The sequence below is a fragment of the Rhamphochromis sp. 'chilingali' genome (assembly GCF_963969265.1).
Source record: "Rhamphochromis sp. 'chilingali' genome assembly, chromosome: 2".
Classification (NCBI taxonomy): domain Eukaryota; kingdom Metazoa; phylum Chordata; class Actinopteri; order Cichliformes; family Cichlidae; genus Rhamphochromis; species Rhamphochromis sp. 'chilingali'.
Window position 1 is genome coordinate 57,423,067 of NC_137930.1, and position 19,600 is coordinate 57,442,666.

Genomic DNA, 19,600 nt, shown 5'->3' on the forward strand with positions numbered 1-19,600 from the left:
AACTTCAGCAATTCTGCTAAAATTTGCTTGTTTTTGAAACTTAACTACTTCCTCATATTTTCACCTAGAACAACCATTCAAACTTTAAAATGTTCTCAAATTATTGGGCTATTCAGGTATAAATCAGCTTTTTCAAATCTTTTACCGTTTTACTTTTATGCCCCTTAAAGTTTTGAGTTGCAAAATTATGATTTTTCACAAAATACATGCGTTGTTATGGTTGCTATGCTCTTGGCTTCCAGTGTGTCACTGAAGGTTTTGCAATTTTCACTTCATGTCCGAACAACTTCCTGCTACTTGCTCAATTTTCACTCAACTTCCACAAATTATACATCAAAACGTAGGTATTTTTGCTGGCTTTCAGAAAATGTCACTATCATTGTTGTGGGATTTATAGAATTTTTGCAAATCTCCTCAGACCAACACAAGGTCTCAAAACTCTCCATATAAAGTCAATGGAGAGCTTGTTCAAAATCATCGCTGGATTTCTGTAATGAGAGGCATATTCGAATCGTCATATCTCCTTAACGAAGCGACTTTAAGACATGAGGCTTGTCCCCGAATATCTTCAGACACCCCTGACGCTCACAATTCAAGAATTTCTTTCTCACGTATTACCGTTCTGAAATGAGTTGGACTTGTTTGAGGGTAGGAAATTTGTCCTTCGCTCAGATTTCTTCAGATTTCAAACCCTGGAAATGAACCACTTTTTTCTCTCGTCATAACTTTTTTTTGGATTTCCACAGAGACCTGAAAATTTCCATGACTGTTCACCAAAGCCTGCTGTCTCTTACGGTGAAAGAATGATATCGATACTCCAAATAGATTTAGAGTTAGAAAGCGTTGTTTGAGGGCAAGTCAAGGCAGTTTTTGCTTCGCTCTACTCAGTTATGGTGCATTACAAGTCAAATATCTTTAATAATTCATATTTTAATGATAAATTGTTAACACTGGAAGATTCCCCCATCTCTTCTGAACAAAACGGTGTAAGAATGACCCTTCTAGCCCCTACAGTTAGGAAATTATGGTCATTTGTTTGAGGGGAGTCGTCACTATGAGAAATAGACTGCAATAATCCTGTGCCTCTCTGTGCTGCGTGTGTAAAAAGGATGCACCTGTTTTGGCGGGAAAACGTAAACAGCCAGTCTGATTGGTGGATTTAAATTCGGCAGCTCTCTCCCTCTGTGTGTGTGTGTGTGTGTGTGTGTGTGTGTTTAGTGGGAGAGAGAGGACCCTGCCCTTATTTGGCAGCATGTCATTGTAGGATTTAAATTGAATATAGTTAGACTGGTTGACTGGATTAGAGCCTGTGTTTGTGTGTCCCTCTGTGCATTTGTGTTTCAATATGCCTCCATATTTGTAATTTTGTAAGTTATTACTATTCTGCTAAATCATAGTATTTCTGGTACTTTTCGGTACTTGTGCTAAATACAGTATTTCTGCTAAATCATACTATTCCTGCTTTTCATAAGATTTGTGCCTAATATAGTATTTCTGCTAAATTATAGTATTTATTCTTTTTATAGGATTTGTGCCTAATGTAGTATTTCTGCTAAATATAGTATTTCTGCTTTTTATAGGATTTGTGCCTAATATAGTATTTCTGCTTTTTATAGGATTTGTGCCTAATATAGTATTTCTGCTTTTTATAGGATTTGTGCTTAATATAGTATTTCTGCTAAATTATAGTATTTCTGCTTTTTATAGGATTTGTGCTAAAACATAGTATTTCTACTAAATGTAGTATTTATGCTTAATCATACTATTTCTATATATTTCTGCCAGGTCCCCAGGCAGCCAATCCTCTGTGAGGACTGAGACATTCAAATTTTCAAATCAGGGCCTGCACGGTTTCCCAGCCAATCATATATGTGGTCTGAGGAATACAAATTTGCATATTGGGGCCTTCATGGCTTCTAAGCCAGCCAATCATATCTGAGGGCTGAGGAATTCAAATCCACAAATCAGGGCCTGCACAGCTTCCCAGCCAGCCAATCATGTATGTGGGCTCCAGGCATTCAAATTTGCATATTGGGGAATTCATGGCTTCTAAGTCAACAAGTCATCCATGTCATATATCTCTAAAAATTCATATGTTAATGATAAATTGTAAACACTGGAAGATTCCCCCATCTCTTCTGAACAAAACGGTGTAAGAATGACCGCTCTAGCCCCTACGGTTAGGAAATTATGGTCATTTGTTTGAGGGGAGTCGTCACTATGAGAAATAGACTGCAATAATCCTGTGCCTCTCTGTGCTGCGTGTGTAAACAGAAGCACCTGTTTTGGCGGGAAAAAGTGCACAGGCTCTCTGATTGGTGGATTCAAATTCAGCAGCTCCCAGGCTGACCTAGAAACTTACTTCTCTCTCCCTGTGTGTGTGTGTGTGTGTGTGTGTGTGTGTGTGTGTGTGTGTGTGTGTGTGTGTGTGTGTGACAGAGAGAGAGAGAGAGAGAGAGAGAGAGAGAGAGAGAAAGGCTTTTAATGGGATGATCTCATTCTAAGATTCAAATTCAATATATTTAGACTGGGTGACTGAATTGGATCTTGTGTGTGTGTCTCTCTGTGCATGTGTGTTTCCTTATGTGTACATATTTGTGATTGTGTGGCTGTTATAGATTTATTTTTTTGCTGATTTTTTTCATTTAACAAGTATATTTGAGGGACCCTCAGCATGTTCAGCATTTTTTCAGCTGTCCATTTTGCTTTTCCGATTTTTCTGTTTAACTTATTACTATTGTGCTAATTCATACTATTTCTGCTTTTAATAGGATTTGTGCTTAATATAGTATTTCTGCTTTTTATAGGATTTGTGCTTAATATACTAGTTCTTCTTTTTATAGGATTTGTGCTTAATATAGTATTTCTGCTAAATGTAGTATTTATGCTTAATCATACTATTTCTATATATTTCTGCCAGGCAGCCAATCCTCTGTTAGGACTCAGACACATATCACATATCAGGGCCTGCACGGCCTTCCAGCCAGCCAATCATATCTGAGGTTTTCCGTTTCCTCTCTCATCATATCTCAGCGACGGATGTACATAGAGCAATGAAAATCGCAGTCAAAGTACACCAAAGTCCGCTGATTCACCCAGTACAAGAATTATGCTTCTAGTCCACCTAGTTTTTGAGTTACACAACGTTTTGTAACTCCAAAAAACGGCGTTTTTCGCCTCTCACCGCGATCTAATTCTGACTACTCATCACCCTGTTTTTCCAAAGCGGCTGCTCTCTTTCCCAGTGGCGCAGTTGGTAATGACACGGGTCTGCAAGCCAAAGATCGTGGGTTCGATTCCACCTTGGTTAACATGTTTTTTTCACTACAAATTAATACACTGTCACAGACCAGTAATTCATATTCATCATTTATTACAATTCTGCAAACTTTTATGATTTTACTAGCTTTTCTAATATGGACCTCACATTCTTGTTAACACTCCATGGCACAAATACTCTTCCCTTTAGGCTATTTCTCCCATTTTAAAGTATTACTCCTCCATAATTGTAATTCTGTTAAATCAAAGTACTTTTACTACATCTTAGTACTTCTGCTCAATCATAGTATTTCTGCTAAATCATAGTATTTCTGCTACTTTTTGGTACTTGTGCTAAATACAGTATTTCTGCTAAATCATACTATTTCTACTATATTATATTTTTCTTTCTAAATATAGCATTTCTGCTATATAATTGTATTTCTGCCAAGTATTATGTTTCCTCTAAGATATTGCAGTTCTGCTAAGTTATTCCATTTTAGCAAAGTTCTTTTGCTTCTGAAAAGCTTTTACAATTTCTGCAACTTTTCAGCTTTTTCAGCTGGTTTTTGCATGCAGCTTCAGCTTTAAGCATCCACACTGCATTTTCGCAGGAAATGCAAATTTTTCTAGTTATTATTATTTTTTTAATCTTACATTTTGTAGAAAAAAAGATTAAATGAATCAAATTTTAGCATCGCCTCACTGTATTATTGTAGCACTCATGAGGCCATGTTCTTCTGACCACCCTCACACTGTGCAGTTGACAATATTAATGTCTCCACGCTGTGACCCTGGCAGCTTCTAGCCATGCTGCTCACACATTTTGTCTTCACTCCAAGGAAATGATTTGATTCGGCGCTCATATCAGTCTTGAATAATTTGTGCTCTCACACTTGTTGATATGTGAAGCTTGTGCCTTGTTGAAATGCACACCTCAGGGCCCTCCATTTGTTTATGAGTGATGAGCAGACACGAGTCTTCGAGGGAGTTGTGTGACTTGCAGCATTAGGCTCACTGACTTAATGTGAATGAATAGCAGACTCTGATTTAACGTTTAGTGGGGCCCATTCCTCTTATTCCCAGCTTCCTTGTTTAATCTATATCTTCCAGATGTTTCTGAACATTTGCAGGGTAACTCATTTCACTTATAAAAGTCTCAGAAAACACCTGCTGTACAATCATTAAACTGGCACAATATATCAACAAGGTTAACTTTTAGCTGTTTTACGCCTTCTAACAAGATGTTTAAGGGACCTTGCTGTCTAACTATTGTAACACATGCATGTTCCAGGTGTCCTTGGTACTTTCAGCCCTACAAGCAGGAAACAAAGGCACTCAGGCCTGTATCACTGCAGCAGGCGCAGTTTCTGGAATTATTGCTGACCTGGACACCACCATCATGTTCGCCTCAGCTGGAACACTTAACCCTGAGAATGAAGAGTCCTTTGCAGACCACAGGTGCGATGAGACACAAGCAAGACATTCAGACAAAGACCAAAACTCTAAACCTCCTGTTACCATAAAGTCCCATTTCAGATGTTAAAAATGTGAAATGGATTTACAGATTCGCGGCACATGGGAGTTATATCTTTAAGTTGCTGCACTTACACTGTTCTCCATACACTTGAGCCTCAGTCTTGTTTTGATGACTCACTTGAAAGAAATGCAGCTGCCAATAAAGCTAAATACTGACCTGCATTTCACATAATGTGCAGTAGTTTTGCTCAGAAAGCAGTCATGGCTTCCTTTCCTATCGCTGTTAAGTGTGACTTTGGAGCAGATTGTGTCACAATGTGTCCCATCCTTTAGGGAAAGCATCTTGAAGACAGCCAAGGCACTAGTGGAAGACACCAAGCTGCTGGTTGCTGGGGCAGCGTCAACCCAGGAGAAACTGGCCCAGGCTGCCCAGTCTTCAGCAAAGACCATCACTCAGCTCACAGAAGTGGTCAAACTGGGAGCAACCAGTATGGGCTCTGAGGACCCAGAGACACAGGTAATCAGAATCTGAAATAGAGTGGTTAAAAAAGTATATATTTATCTCCAGAAAGCACTTTTATAATTCAGCAGTCATCATAATATGGTACTCTATTGTTAGTCATCTACTATCTTTCTTGTAGATAGTAGTAAGTATGTAAGATTTTTCTATATAATTGCAGTTTGATCTGATAAACATGGTCTCTTCCTTCCCCTGTGTATATGTCTCTATCTCTACCTTCCACTAAGTCTGAAGTATCATGACAAGGTGGGAGTGATAAGGACTGCAGTGGTAAATCCTCTCCCTAGGGCTCAACTGATAAACCTTTACTTTGACCATTGTGCTGTATTGATTCCAGCTCTATCCCCCCAGGTGGTTCTGATAAACGCGGTGCGGGATGTGGCCAAGGCTCTGGCCGAACTCATTGGTGCCACCAAATGTGCTGCAGGCAAACCAGCTGACGACCCCTCCATGTATCAGCTGAAGAGTGCTGCCAAGGTGAGGAAATAAACCACTCAAACTGTCATATCTGTTTAGCTGTGCAGTGATTTTTTTTTTTTCTTTCTTTATTTTTTTTTGTGGCGCGTATCTTTAATTTATTGTTCAGCTGAGTCTCGCTCACAGAGAGGATGCTCCATGTAGATATGTATTTATAAATTTTCTCCTTGCATTGTTGCTCTAGTTTGATATATGTGGTTGCAATGCAGCGTGAAGCTGTTTTTTGCAAGGAGGATATGACAGCTGTTATCAGGATGTGTAAGATTTGTCGTATCTGTGGGACTTGAGCCATCACTTTCTATGCAGGAGAGAGAGGGAGGGGACTGTGTGCTTTACTGAAAACTATAACAAGATGTTCTGCATTGTCACTGCTGGAACTACAGTAATGCAGGGTTTTTGTACCGGCTTTAATATCAGTGGAAGGAAGACACAGGCACAATGTAGAAGATTCACAGTGTCATAAAATGTAAAAATACAGTGAAGATGGTGGTGCACATCTAATGTGGTGTGCATATTGCAAAAGGGATCAAAAATAAATTATATTAATACAGCTGATGGATGGCTTTTCTATGTATGAAGAGGATACAAATACAGATAAAATCAGTAATCAACACTAATCAGTTGAATCAGTTAGCTGAGGTTTTGTTGGTCTAATTTATAATTTATGCATCCCCTATTACTGTTTCTTTTAAGGGTATTAAATATCTAAAACACCCAACAGGCATCCAGCAACAATGGAACGGGTGAAATTTTTTAAATATTTGGTCTGGAAACAATGGTTTAGAACAGGGGTAGGCAACTCCAGGCCTCGAGTGCTGGTGTCCTGCAGGTTTTAGATGTGTCCATGATCCATCACAGCTGATTTAAAGGGCTAAATGACTCCTCAGCATTTCTTGAAGTTCTCCAGAGGCCTGGTAATGAACTAATCATTTGATTCAGGTGTGTTAACCCAGGGTGCGATCTAAATCCTGCAGGACACCGGCACTCGAGGCCTGGAGTTGCCTACCCCTGGTTTAGAAAATAAACTTCTGGTCCAAATGGGGGTTGTTTTCTCATATAAACTGAATTGGGGCCCACCCATGGACAACCTCATGTTGACAGATTGTTTCAGTTCATCCAACATATGGTGACCTCCAAATGGGACCCTTCCAAACCCCTGGTGGCGTTTCTCAAATTCCCAAGCACATAATGCACACTTTGCTTGAATACAGCACAGACAGAGCAGAATGTGTCGCCATGAGTCAATGAAATTTTAATCGCTTTTTTTTCCACATCTGTGACAGTAAATAAACTACATTACCAGTATTTAATAATCCTGTATTTTAATTTGAAATGCACCACTCCGTCTTTATCTCCATTAGATAAGCACCCTCAACACCATTTTCTCTGTATAAGAATCACTGAAGAGAAAAGCAATGATAATGTAATATGTTTTGCCATTGAGGAGAAAGAGCTCCACCTCCTGGTTTGTCTATAGGTCTCATCGTTGCGCTCCTTATTTGACAGGTCATGGTCACCAACGTGACGTCGCTCCTCAAAACAGTGAAGGCAGTAGAGGATGAAGCCACCCGTGGGACGAGGGCACTTGAAGCCGCCATTGAGTGCATCAAGCAGGAGCTGACGGTAAGCGCACCTGACAGGTCAAAGGTCTTCTTTATGATTTATTTGGAGTCAAAATGTTGAGACCCTGCTTTTCTGGAAAAAAGATCTCAAGGAAGATATCTGTATCTATAATTCAGGGGACAGAGAAGCTTTTTGTTCTGTGTTCTTTTGTTATGGCCAGTTCTTTTCCTCCTGATTCCTTCTTAACTCCTGCAGGTTTCCCACAACACTTATCAGGGTCTGGGTAGCAGATGTGAGTGAGGAAGGAAGATTTTAAGACTGTTTTTTTTTCCCTTGAATAAACTGCTAATTCTTATCAGATGACCTTACATTCTAATTATTCTGGTTTCTATGTCAATATTTTCTGTCCATTTAAGTCTATAACTGCTCTACAACATTCACGTGCACTCGTGTATTATCATATCTGAGCTCCATGGCTATATCAACCTGTGCTTGTGGCTCATCATCGTGTCAGGTGTTCCAGTCCAAGGACGTCCCAGAAAAGTCCACTTCACCTGAGGAGTTCACCCGCATGACAAAGGGCATCACCATAGCAACAGCCAAGGCAGTGGCCGCAGGCAACTCTGCTCAGCAGGAGGACGTGATCGCCACTGCCAACCTGAGCCGCAAAGCCATCTCCGATATGCTGACTACCTGCAAGGTGCTAATCCACACTGCTCGACCAAAGCAGACCTCACGCAGACAGCACCAGGCTGCCAGGGAGCATGTGAGCCCAGCCTGTGGAGAGCAGATATTACAGAGGCTAGTCTACTGTATGTCTGCTCCCACTGCTAATGACTCAGTCACTTTTCAAAGTCATGCAGCGAAGCATCACTCAGGACGTCCTTCAGCAAACAGCAGGGCGCTTGTAAAAAGACAAAAATAAAACCATGTACAAACATTGCAGGCTGTGGTTTTAAAAATCAAAGCACAACAGTGACTGAAGACTTGATTTTCTGGTAGCTTTGAATTTTATCTGTAATTGGAACTATGTAATGTGCAAAATGCTCTCTCAATATGCTCTCCCTGACCCCACGCAGCGCATTTGCACTCGTGTTAAATGTTACCTTTCCTATGGGAACAATTTCAGTGTCCTATCCTAAATCTCCTGTTCTCCTGTATTGTTTTCTTACCCTTGCAGCAAGCAGCATATCACCCTGAAGTCAGTGAGGAACTGAGGAGTAAAGCCCTGCAATATGGCTCTGAGTGCACCACCGGATACATCAACCTTCTGGAGCAAGTCTTGCAGGTTGGAAAGAAGTAGTCTCATAAATAAAGGATACAAGTGATTTTGTGTGCATCTCCTGGCCTCTTGCACTCACCCTGCACTGATAAAAAAGTCTCAGACTTCCTCATAGGATAAAACGCAAAAATTGTGTTAGGCCGCTATGCAAGCCTTTAGAAAATCTGATTTTGATTTTTGTTTATTTTTTCTGTTGTTGAATATATTTGCATAGAAATTAGCAACTCATTCTGATGAAATTGCTTTGTTGCAAAAATTACTGCATGAAGACTGCGTGAAGACAAGTGTGTCCATGTGAGACAAATTGCCAGTTAATGCATTAAGTATCATAATTACGGATCTCGTTTGCATAATTAATGGGCACATCATACCGAGTCTGGCAAGACATCAGGCACACGAAGGACTTTAAAATCCACAATATATAACTTAGTTACAGAAATAGTTGCTCAAGTAACAAGTTAATTATAAATTATACTCTGAATTCTTAACATGTAATCAAGAAAGATTAAAAATGAACAGATTTGTTTTGTAAAGAATTATCTCTGACTAATCTTTTACCTTGTGTTTACCTTTGCTTCTTTTGTGTGTGTGTGTGTGTGTGTGTGTGTGTGTGTGTGTGTGTGTGTGTGTGTGTGTGTGTGTGTGTGTGTGTGTGTGTGTGTGTGTGTGTGTGCCTTTGCACATGTTTGGCTCTTGTGTTTTCAGGTGCTGCAGAAGCCCACACCAGAGCAGAAGCAGCAGCTGGCTGTGCACTCGAAGCATGTGGCAGCGTGTGTGACGGAGCTCGTCCAGATCGCCGAGGCCATGAAAGGTGAGTCCAGACGCACAGCTGATGACACACACGCTCTCACAGAACACACAAAAAAAGAATAGCTTGATAGTCTTTACTTACGAGTGACCCCATCCTGACTGATGTCAGGATTTTACGGATGCACATAAAAGTTGTGCATGCTTAACTTTTCAAGTGTTTCTCTAAATACTGTTTCTCTAAACAGAATTTCCCCTAGGAGCCAACTCAATCAGATAAAATGTAAAAAAAAAAACATGACAGGATTGTGGAGATGGCAGAGATTAGTCAAAGGAGCCCTAATCCTCTTGTGCGTGAATATCATGGTGCTAGTCAAGCTCCCAAACCTGTGTGTGTGTGTGTGTGTGTGTGTGTGTGTGTGTGTGTGTGTGTGTGTGTGTGTGTGTGTGTGTGTGTGTGCACACCCTGATAAAGATGGGTCACGAGAATCACTTTAGAATATTGAAATCACACCAAAGAGTGATTACCGTGCTGTCTTTCAAATTAAGCTCTGTAGGATGGTTATGACACAAACATATTAGAGGAGTGTTTTTTTTCTCTAGACGTTGCAATGCTCCATCTGACAGGAGTAATAGATTGTGTTTGGATGAGAATTTGATTTCAGCGTACTGCCTGAGACACAGCGGGGCTATCCACTTCACCTCTCTAATGTCCCATGTGTTCTCTCCCTCTCTCTCCTCCCTGCTCTTTCCTTGCTGCCTCAGACGGAGGTAAGTGGGATACGGTCTGTTTTGTTCCTCCAGATCACCTTTCATGCAGTCAGAAGGGGGTAGAGAGTAGATGGTTTCGGGGTAGGGTGGGGGTGCAGAACAGATTTCCCCAGAGCTCGAGATAATCTATGAAAACATCGTTCCATCTGCTTTACCAAGCTGTTCAAAAACGGCTACATTTTATGGGCACTTAAAAACGTCCAAAAAAACAACGATCCATCAAGTGTGCATTTCGTCTAATTTTAGCCAGCTTAATCACTTTTCAGACATTACTGTCATACTGCAAACAGTTTGTGGGAATTTATAGAAAGCTCAGATTTAAGACATACAAGGCATCCTGCGTGTGAATAGGAACATTTGTTTGAAGCAAAGCAGGGCTATTTCTTACTTAAAATTATACCATCACTTTTTTCTTGTACTTTTTTGAAAGTCTGTTCAAAAACTACTGCGATAATCACTGTTTGGCTACGTTTTGATCTCTTCCAGGATCAGAGTGCGTGGACCCCGAGGACCCCACTGTCATCGCTGAGACTGAGCTGCTCGGAGCAGCAGCATCCATTGAAGCTGCAGCCAAGAAACTAGAGCAGCTGAAACCCAGGGCCAAGCCCAAGGTAAAAGTGCCCCTCTCAACCTTTTCCACCCACGCAAACCCACGCACAGGTTTTTGCCATTAATCAGCAGGGAGACAACGTGGGGTGTAGGCAGGAAAAGGTGACACCGGCTTTGAAGTGGAGTCTTTCTTTTTTTCGTTTTCTTTCTATTAACCGAGCTGCAAACATGGGATCATAAAAGGATAAAAATTATTCTGTTACACATGCCGTGTTGACTCAGACAACTCGGTCCAGTGATCTAACTTGTACGACTTTCTTCAAAGGTAGTTTGAGACTTTATTTTGAGTTGCGCTGCCAAGAGACGCAATTACACAGCTGGGTCTTCAAGCTTATTTTGGAAGGGAGTTCAAAAGTGCGATGAACTGTTGTGACCCTTTGTGAAAGAGGTTCTCTGCCTTATTGGACACATTTCCTTTTGTTTCTTTGCAGTGTTCGTCATTTCTAAACGAAACAGGGAGGTTTTCTCAGCCTGTTGTTCACCTTCCCCCACACACACATTGCGGTATTGCCTAAAAAAAACAGAGCGACTTTAGCCCTTAACAAGCAGATAACTGTGCTTTTGTGAAGTCAAATTACTCGTGTTTTGTATGCAATACAGGATTGTGGTTTGAGGTGTGCTCTGCATGATTGTGTCTGTCTCTGGAGACTGGATAGTTAGATCTATGTGGTCTTGCTTTTTGTGCCTCTAGTGCTTTTCCCCTTTTCTATCAGTTCAAACCTCTGTCTGTGTGTGATTTCAAAATCTCTATATTTATAATACATCAGCTTTTATGAAGACTCTATAATGCTCTGCTTTGTACTACAATTCCAGAGCTGCAGACTGCATTTATGATGACCTTTGTGTTTATGAAAGGGGATTAGTGGGTGAAAGGCGCTTCCTCTTTTTGATGTCAGTGTCTCCCTCTAGTGATCTAAGAGGAAGCTTTAGTATTTAAAAGGTCCTGAACTAATCTGTCCTTGTGAGCAATTTATTTTTATTTATATATATATATATACATTTGTAGCTGTGCTGTCCTGTCATTTGTGCTCATGTAGCTTACAGGACAAAACTAAATCCCAGGTCTGAGATACAGATTTTATGGGGATGTGAAGCAAGACGGTGAACTGTACGAGCTATTTTTTTTTTAATATCACAAAGCAGGCCTAATGTCTCTTAAAAAAACACATGGGTTCAAACAGATGTTTAGGTTATTTGTTTAAAACTGCTTGAATTCTTCCTCGTCTCCCCCCCCTCCCTTCCTTTCTGCTCCTTCATCCCTCCCATCCAAAAGGAGGGAGGGCTCTCCTGCCCCCCAAGCATGCTTCCTTGCTCCCTACCCCTCAAGCCATTGTAGACCTGGAAGCCTTCTCTGCAGGGCTCTGTCTGATATGTTTGATATATTAGGTTGTTATTCAGTCCAACTATATATCAAACATATTCCTACAGTGTCCCGCCCTGTCTCCAGCCGCGTGTGCCTTATGTGTTTATCGAGGTCTGTGATCAACTGCATGCTGTTGACTGATGTTGCAGAGATGGCCATTTGTTGAATGTTCTTGAACTGATGCCTCTTGTTTACTTTGGTGTAATGACTGGAATTATCATATCACATATCTGCTGCCACTTTGTGTAACGCTAAAACTTAAGCAGTACTGCTTATGTTCCATTATCAGGACAAAGATGCAATTGAGGACAACGTGTTGTTTTTTTCTTTAATTCTGAAGGTTTTAGAAAGTAGTACAAGGCAGAGTGTTTAGTTTGGATATACTGTATTTTTAAGCCATTCTAATGTATTTATAAAGCTTTTTAACACTCTTGAATGTAAGGTTCCAAAATAATTTGTGGGCACAATTATTCCAAGTTGGCACAGTATTATGAGATTCTTGGTGCTGGGTTACACAACACATTAAGTTTAGTCATCTATAAAGATGTGTATAGAGAACAGATTAAAATTTCTAGGTTTGAAAAATGAAGCAGTTTCTCACAAACTTGTGCTTTACCATGGCTTTGAGCTCTAAGTATCAGCACTGAGGTTATAGCACCATTCGTCTAATAACACAAAGGATTTATGAGCAGTATTTGCCAGTATATAAGTAAATTGTAATAGAAGAAAACACCACAATTATCAAAGCTTTGGCAGTCTCCATATACGGGTGTGAATGTGCAAGAGTGTGAAGCAGGTTTTGATTGGACGGACTGTGGAGGATCCGAGCTTGGCCAAGACACGTTGTAAAAATAAAAATTGTTTTTGTGAAATTGTTTTTAAATTAGGATTGTACTCTGTATTTTAATTAGTCCTCTACATGCCACAGATGCGTCTCCCAGGAGTGTAGATGCAAAGGTGATGATGTCTTTAACTAATTAAATTCACTTTAAATGTAAGCTATGTGGTTTATCCTTCCAGCAGGCAGATGAGACGCTGGATTTTGAGGAGCAGATCTTAGAAGCAGCAAAGTCCATTGCTGCAGCAACTAGCGCTCTTGTTAAATCTGCATCTGCAGCTCAGAGAGAACTGGTGGCACAGGGCAAGGTCAGTCTACACAATCTGCAAACCTTAGGCACTTGTAAAGTACTCTGTAGTAACACAGTGCAACATCTGAATTTCTCCCCCAAACTCTACCTCAGGTGGGATCCAATCAAGCCAATGCAGTCGACGATGGCCAGTGGTCACAGGGTCTCATATCAGCTGTAAGTCGCTGTGAATTATTCTAAAACCTTCCTTCTATAACACCAAATGAGACTTTAAATAAAGCCAACTTGTTACATGCATATTTCTTCAATGCTGCAGGCACGTATGGTAGCAGCAGCCACCAGTAATCTGTGTGAGGCAGCTAATGCTTCAGTGCAGGGCCACGCCAGTGAGGAGAAGCTCATCTCTTCAGCCAAGCAGGTTGCAGCCTCGACAGCTCAGCTGCTGGTGGCCTGCAAGGTGAAGGCAGACCAGGATTCAGAAGCCATGAGGAGACTACAGGTAGTACTGAAACACACTTTTTAATTCGTCCCTGGAAACGTTTATTGCACATGTACTAATTTTGGGGATGTCACTAAAAAGGTGGCTGGTAATGCTGTGAAGCGAGCATCGGACAATCTAGTCAAGGCGGCTCAGAAAGCAGCATTTGACAAGACTGAGGATGACAGCGTTGTGGTGAAGACCAAGTTTGTTGGAGGCATAGCTCAGGTAAGAATCCTGGAAAGAAAAAATGTTTGAGGGCTAGAAGAGAAATCACTACTTCTCTGTGATGTGCCCTTTTCTTGCCAATATGCCAAAATGCCACAGTTGTTTTTCTGAAATCGCTGAGAGCTGCTGTAGATGAGAAGCCCGTCAGTTTTGTTTCTCACTTGTTTACCAGGTTTGCAAGGCACCCACAGCTGAATATCTTTTGAAAGCCTTTAGTGTATTTCTCTTCCGGCAGAAACAAATAACAGTACTTTCTGTGGCCGTGACTGGTTTCCCAAATTAGTGCTGCACCCCAGCTGGACTTCAGCCTGTCACCTGTCACTGCTGAGTACTGTATTCAAAAGACATCAAAAAGTTTTAAGTTCATCGGTTGCTTTTTTTTATTCTGGTTTGTTCACATTGGTACAGGGTGAACATCCAGTCCTCATGGGCCAGTGTGCTGAAAAACATGTGTCCCTGCTGCAACACACCTGGATAAAATTAGTAGGTCATTGGCAAAGCTTTATAGAACTTGACTGCATGCTGAGGTGGCAATTCAGCCATTTGATTCATGTTACAGCAGCTCATGAATGAATTAACATGATGCAACAAAAGTACTTTTACAAGTACATTTTTTCAGAAAGTACATTTATTTAAGGTTCCCATCTCACCATGCAGTCAGTTCTTGCTAATGGCCTACGGATTTTATTCAGGTGTGTTGCAGCAGGGACACATTTAAAAGTTTCAGGACACCGGCCCTCGAGTTCAACACCCCTGGTCTAAGTAGTTAACACGTTTTGATTCTTCACAAAAATGTCACTCGTATATTTTCAATTTTATGTATATATTTATAACGTAGTTACAGTCAGTTACCTATTTTATGGTTTGCTGAGGTTTTATTAGATAATGATCAGTGGCGACGGGGATATCCTTCTGGATGTGCGAGCGAGTCTCAATGCCGCATGGATGAAGTGGCGTCAAGTGACGGGTGTGCTATGCAACCGTCGAATGCCAGACCATCTCAAGGCGAAAATTTACAAGACTGTAGTCCCGGTTTCCCTGTATGGATCGGAGTGCTGGCCAGCCACTGCCAACCACGAACAGGCCCTGCACACAATGGAAATGCGAATGCTCAGGTGGTGTCTAGGCCTCACGTGTTGGGACCAAGTCAAGAATGAAGACGTCAGAAAGCGGCTCGGCATTGCACCAATCACGGTGAAAATGCGCAAGGCACAGCTACGGTGGTACGGACACATATTACGCTCAGACGACAGCTCAGTGGCGAAAACGGCAATGAGGCTTGAACCCGGTGGCCAGCGACCCCGTGGCAGGCTGACGAAACGGTGGATGGATAGAATAAAGGAAGACATGAAGATCGTCAATGCCGCCCCAGAAGACGCCCTCAGTCGTGCCAAATGGAGACGGATTTGCCGCAAAGCGGACCCTGCCATGCAGGACAAACGCTAGGAAGAAGATGATGAGGTTTTATTAGATATGTAAATCTGACAAACTCAATTATCAATGAAGCTGTCTGACAGCTTCATTGATATTTGAGTACAATCAGCTCAGTTTGCCATAAAGTTTCTAGCAAAATATATTTCGTACTGTTTAAATTTATATTTCTATCTACATAATGAAAGTCTTGGTGTTCTGCCATGTTCTGTGCTCGGGACATGGCAGCAAGGGTTTATCATGTCAGCCTATCCACAGGCATAGTAGTGGTGAATCTTCTGTCAATTGTTCTCATTTTCCTCAGATCATTGCGGCTCAGGAGGAGATGCTGAGGAAGGAGCGAGAGCTGGAGGAAGCTCGGAAGAAGCTGGCTCAGATCAGACAGCAGCAGTACAAGTTCCTGCCCAGCGAACTGAGGGAGGACGAAGGCTGATGGACGCAGCGGATGGGGACGTGCGCTGCGCTGACGAGACCTTCTTGTCACGGGGAGGTGCCAGTCAAGTATTGGCTATTTCAACTCTCATAAAACCAAGGACAATATAGCACTTGAAGCAGGCCTGTTTGGTGATAAAACAAGTGCCTGTGCTCGGTGTATTTCTGTGTGTATGTGGCTGTGTGTGTGCGTGTATGTATTTGTCAGTGAATGGCATTGACATTCAGACTTTAATATGAAGAAAGCTGTTCCTATAAGCAAGTTGAGAAAGTTTAAGTCGTACGATAAACGTGTCATTAATTTGTGGGTGTTACTGCATCATGAGCATTACTGACTGTTACAATCATGAATCAAAGAAATCTCGTATAATCACTGAATGTTCTCAAAAGTGTTTGAGGTTTAAAACAAATAGAAAGGAACTGGTGATATCGATGTAACCGGCAAATTCAATCTAAGGGTCCACAGTTTGTATTCCAGGTATACAAAGTATTAATAGAAAGGCAGGAAGATTTCTCACGTCTCATTTCACCACTGGCTTGCATGCACCATAATGTCTAAACATATCAGCGAAGCTACTAACCAATAGAGTAGTATAGAGTAAAAGACACTTGTATTTTACTAAAAAAAAATGTGAACACGTGGTTTGCTGTTAAACTAGCAAATCTTGAAAAGAGAAAAATCAATGATTATGATTAAACTATGTTGTTCTGCTTGATGCCAAACGATGAGAGTCTCTAAATGATAATATAACATGACCACTGGCCATCACTAGCTATAAAGATGTTTATTCTTGACCACTTTCTTATATAGGTATAATCTGTGGTATTCAGAGTATCTGGATGATATGTGACCAAATATGTCTTGCTGCTTGTACATTATGTCATTTGATGTAACCCATCCCCCCCCCCCCCGCTCACAGTTCTTCCCACACACGCTTGTGTAAGGAATACTTGTTTACATTTTTTGTCATGTTTGTTCTCGCTCGTCTTTGTGTTTTTAATTCCTTCTCCATTTACACTGGCCAGATTCTCTTTGGGTGTCGCCAGTGCTTTTATTCTACATACACGCAGTCACTGCCCCTGTCCTGCTAAAGTCATTTCACTTCAGATGGTCTGTCTATAGCAATACTTTACACTGAACATTTGAGAAAGATAATACGAGTCTGCGCTGTTATTGTTTGGAAGAGTGTGCAATCATATTGAACTCTAGGCTCTTGAATGAAATGAGCACACACTGTGCTATAAAGTGGCTCATAACTTTATGCACTGAATTTAAAGCTCCCATTATATTGAATGGAGGACATTTGCTTAACAAACTAGAAGGAAATGGCATCACACTCTGAGAAAACTGATTTTCTTTTCCTTTATTAATATATAATGTATTTCAAATTTTCAGCATTCAGCTCCACCATCTGTCCGCGTCAGTGTCTGGTCTGCATTTTTATTTTTTATTTTTTGTACTAGTGCCTTACTTGAGTCTGCCCTACGAGCAGCTGAAAACCAGGTTGGGTGGGAGCCTGAGCCTTGTCCTCTCTGGATCAAAGCATTATGCCAGTCTATTCCCTATTGGGGTCTTAATTTAAAAAAAAAAAGCCCTTTGCCATACAGTACAATGCCTTGGCTGGTGGCCTACCTGCTGACAGTGTTCTAATGCTGATATAAAAGGGCATCTGTGGATACATTAGGATTTAAAGACTAACGCTAGACTGCATTCAATGAGCATGTGGCAATTTGTGTATGAAGTTGAGAAATTGTTTAAATTCATTATGCCAAGTCCCTCTTAAATGTTTCATTGTCTAACCACTATAAGAATTAAGTTTCTATCAGTAAATGTAAGAATTACCCTGAAATATATTGTCTGACCGATTTGTCAAAGTATTAATGGAAAATAGAAAAAGTTATTAGCTCTGTTTATGAATACGTGTTGTGCTTTCTTTAACAGAATCTGTTTGTTTTCTGATTTGATGCTGTATGTATGATATTTATCTGGTCACAAAAGTATTTTTTGTATTCACCACAAATAAAGCTTTCAGACAACCGGTAACATTAAGATGATTGTTGCTTTTGTTTTTCATGTGAAATAGTGTCCCCTGCAGCTCTACTATTACTCTGACCCCAGATAAGGAGACCAAAATCAGGCAAAAGTATGTCTACTCTTTAATATATCTATATACATATATATTATTTTTTGAAACCTCAAGATAAAAGATGTCCAGTCGAATAACTCATCCTGCATTCTTGCCAGAAGATGTCAGCATTTATCCTTCATAGCTGAATCAGGAGGTCAGAGGATGTTCAAGTGGAAGGACTGGCAAAGTTAGCCAGACCAAATATGGACATTGTGGATGCATTTTTTTCTCCTTGCTTTACAGGCCAGACCTTGAAATATGCAACAATCCCCACTTAGATATTTTGGTCAATAATGAGAGTTCACAGTATTTTTATACTCTGGGTTACTGTTCCACAGCTACAGCCTTTATAAGCCTCATGTTTGAAGAATTAGTCAATCAGGAGAGTGAACTTGACCTTTTTTTCTTCTCGGGTGATACATTGCTTATTTCGTACTAAAGCTGATCCTTCTGTGCTAGAAGAAAATGTGGGCATAGTGTGCAAAGTATGGTTAAAGGTGGCCAGCACAGCACACTGTCCTTCTAATGAACACCATATTTGGTAGTTTGAATGTTTTGGTCTCATGCAAGGCAAGGCCACAGTGAAGAGGGGAAACTGAAGCCATGTGTACCCATCTACTACTCACCCTCTCCATTCAGTGCCTGAGACCAAAAAGATTTTTGTTTTGTTTTGTTTGTTTTTTGGTGAACTTTGGAAAAACTCAGCAAATTTACGAGTTAATAGAGAAACCGTTCAATTCCTTCCTGCTATTGACCTGCACTTAATAATTTTGCCATGAGCTAAGCTGCATTTATTGTTTTCTTCTGCAAAACACAAAAAGGGGTATTTTAACCCACACCCTTTTACCTTTTCAGTGTGTGGCTTTTTCTTAAGCGCTCTGTCTTTTTTAGTCACTTGGCACGTCGCATATTAAACAAACGGCGCGTAAAGGAAAGAAGATGCAAGATATGTTTAGCTTAATTAGAGGAAAGTGTTTAGGAAACAAAAATTAAAGGTTGAATTGAATTTGCTAAAGGAAACTTCAGAACCTGCTAATAGTTTTTGAGTATTTAAAAGCTTCATGACACACTTAGTAATCCCTTGCACCGACAGTGTAAATCTCCGGCATCCTGAATGTTCTAAACTTGCTGTGTTGGAAAGTTTGTTTTGCTGTGTCTTGTGCCATGCCTAATCCCTGCAGTCTGGCAGCCATTTAGTCCAGGCTTTGTTCCACGCTCAAGTTCCTAAAAGTAAAGCCAGGCTAACACATAGCTGGGCCAAATGACACTTGATCACCTCTACACTTTAATCATTTCAGAGCTAATCTAAGGTCTGCTTAAGGCTGATACTGGTTTATATGTTTTCCAGTTTCAGTGGCAGGCATTTTAATATAAGGTCCGAAGTAATGCAGGAATGGAATTAGGGCTTAACACTAAGAAAAGCCTATGTGAGCTTGGGAGTTGTCACACTGGAAAGCTGTGTAGGCACTTTTTGATAATGCTCTGTCAAATTTTAGTTTTCCATGTCCTGGTTTGGGTTTCAGGGATTTCTTTAATAGTGTAAACAGCGGTGAATGCTTTATAAATTAAGAAAAACATTCATAAGTCTCATGCTAAAAAAGCCTCTATGTGAACTCACTGTATCATTATTATTATTTTGAATTCGGTTCAGGTAAGGCTAAACCAAACAGACTGAGAAAGTATAAAGGTCTGTGAATTCACAGAGAGTGAGACAGCCTTTACCCTGAGCTATTTTTTCTTTTCAC

General features: G+C 40.7%; 1 protein-coding gene across 4 annotated transcripts in view; it reads left to right on the forward strand.

The window, feature by feature from the left end:
* The window catches only part of tln2b (talin 2b), a 96,415-nt gene extending 78,652 nt beyond the window's left edge, over positions 1-17,763 (forward strand). For 3 of the 4 annotated variants that reach the window (XM_080874700.1, XM_080874703.1, XM_080874701.1), the window contains exons 45-57: positions 4,553-4,719; positions 5,071-5,254; positions 5,609-5,734; positions 7,241-7,357; positions 7,812-7,997; positions 8,478-8,585; positions 9,285-9,390; positions 10,584-10,708; positions 13,090-13,215; positions 13,311-13,373; positions 13,474-13,656; positions 13,738-13,863; positions 15,599-17,763. In XM_080874700.1, coding sequence (XP_080730826.1) covers positions 4,553-4,719; positions 5,071-5,254; positions 5,609-5,734; positions 7,241-7,357; positions 7,812-7,997; positions 8,478-8,585; positions 9,285-9,390; positions 10,584-10,708; positions 13,090-13,215; positions 13,311-13,373; positions 13,474-13,656; positions 13,738-13,863; positions 15,599-15,727 — 1,746 coding nt within the window. In that variant the 3' untranslated portion in view covers positions 15,728-17,763. The remainder of the gene's footprint in view (positions 1-4,552; positions 4,720-5,070; positions 5,255-5,608; positions 5,735-7,240; positions 7,358-7,811; positions 7,998-8,477; positions 8,586-9,284; positions 9,391-10,583; positions 10,709-13,089; positions 13,216-13,310; positions 13,374-13,473; positions 13,657-13,737; positions 13,864-15,598) is intronic. The other variant, XM_080874702.1, reaches the window with a different exon arrangement.
* The last annotated feature ends 1,837 nt before the right edge of the window (positions 17,764-19,600 follow it).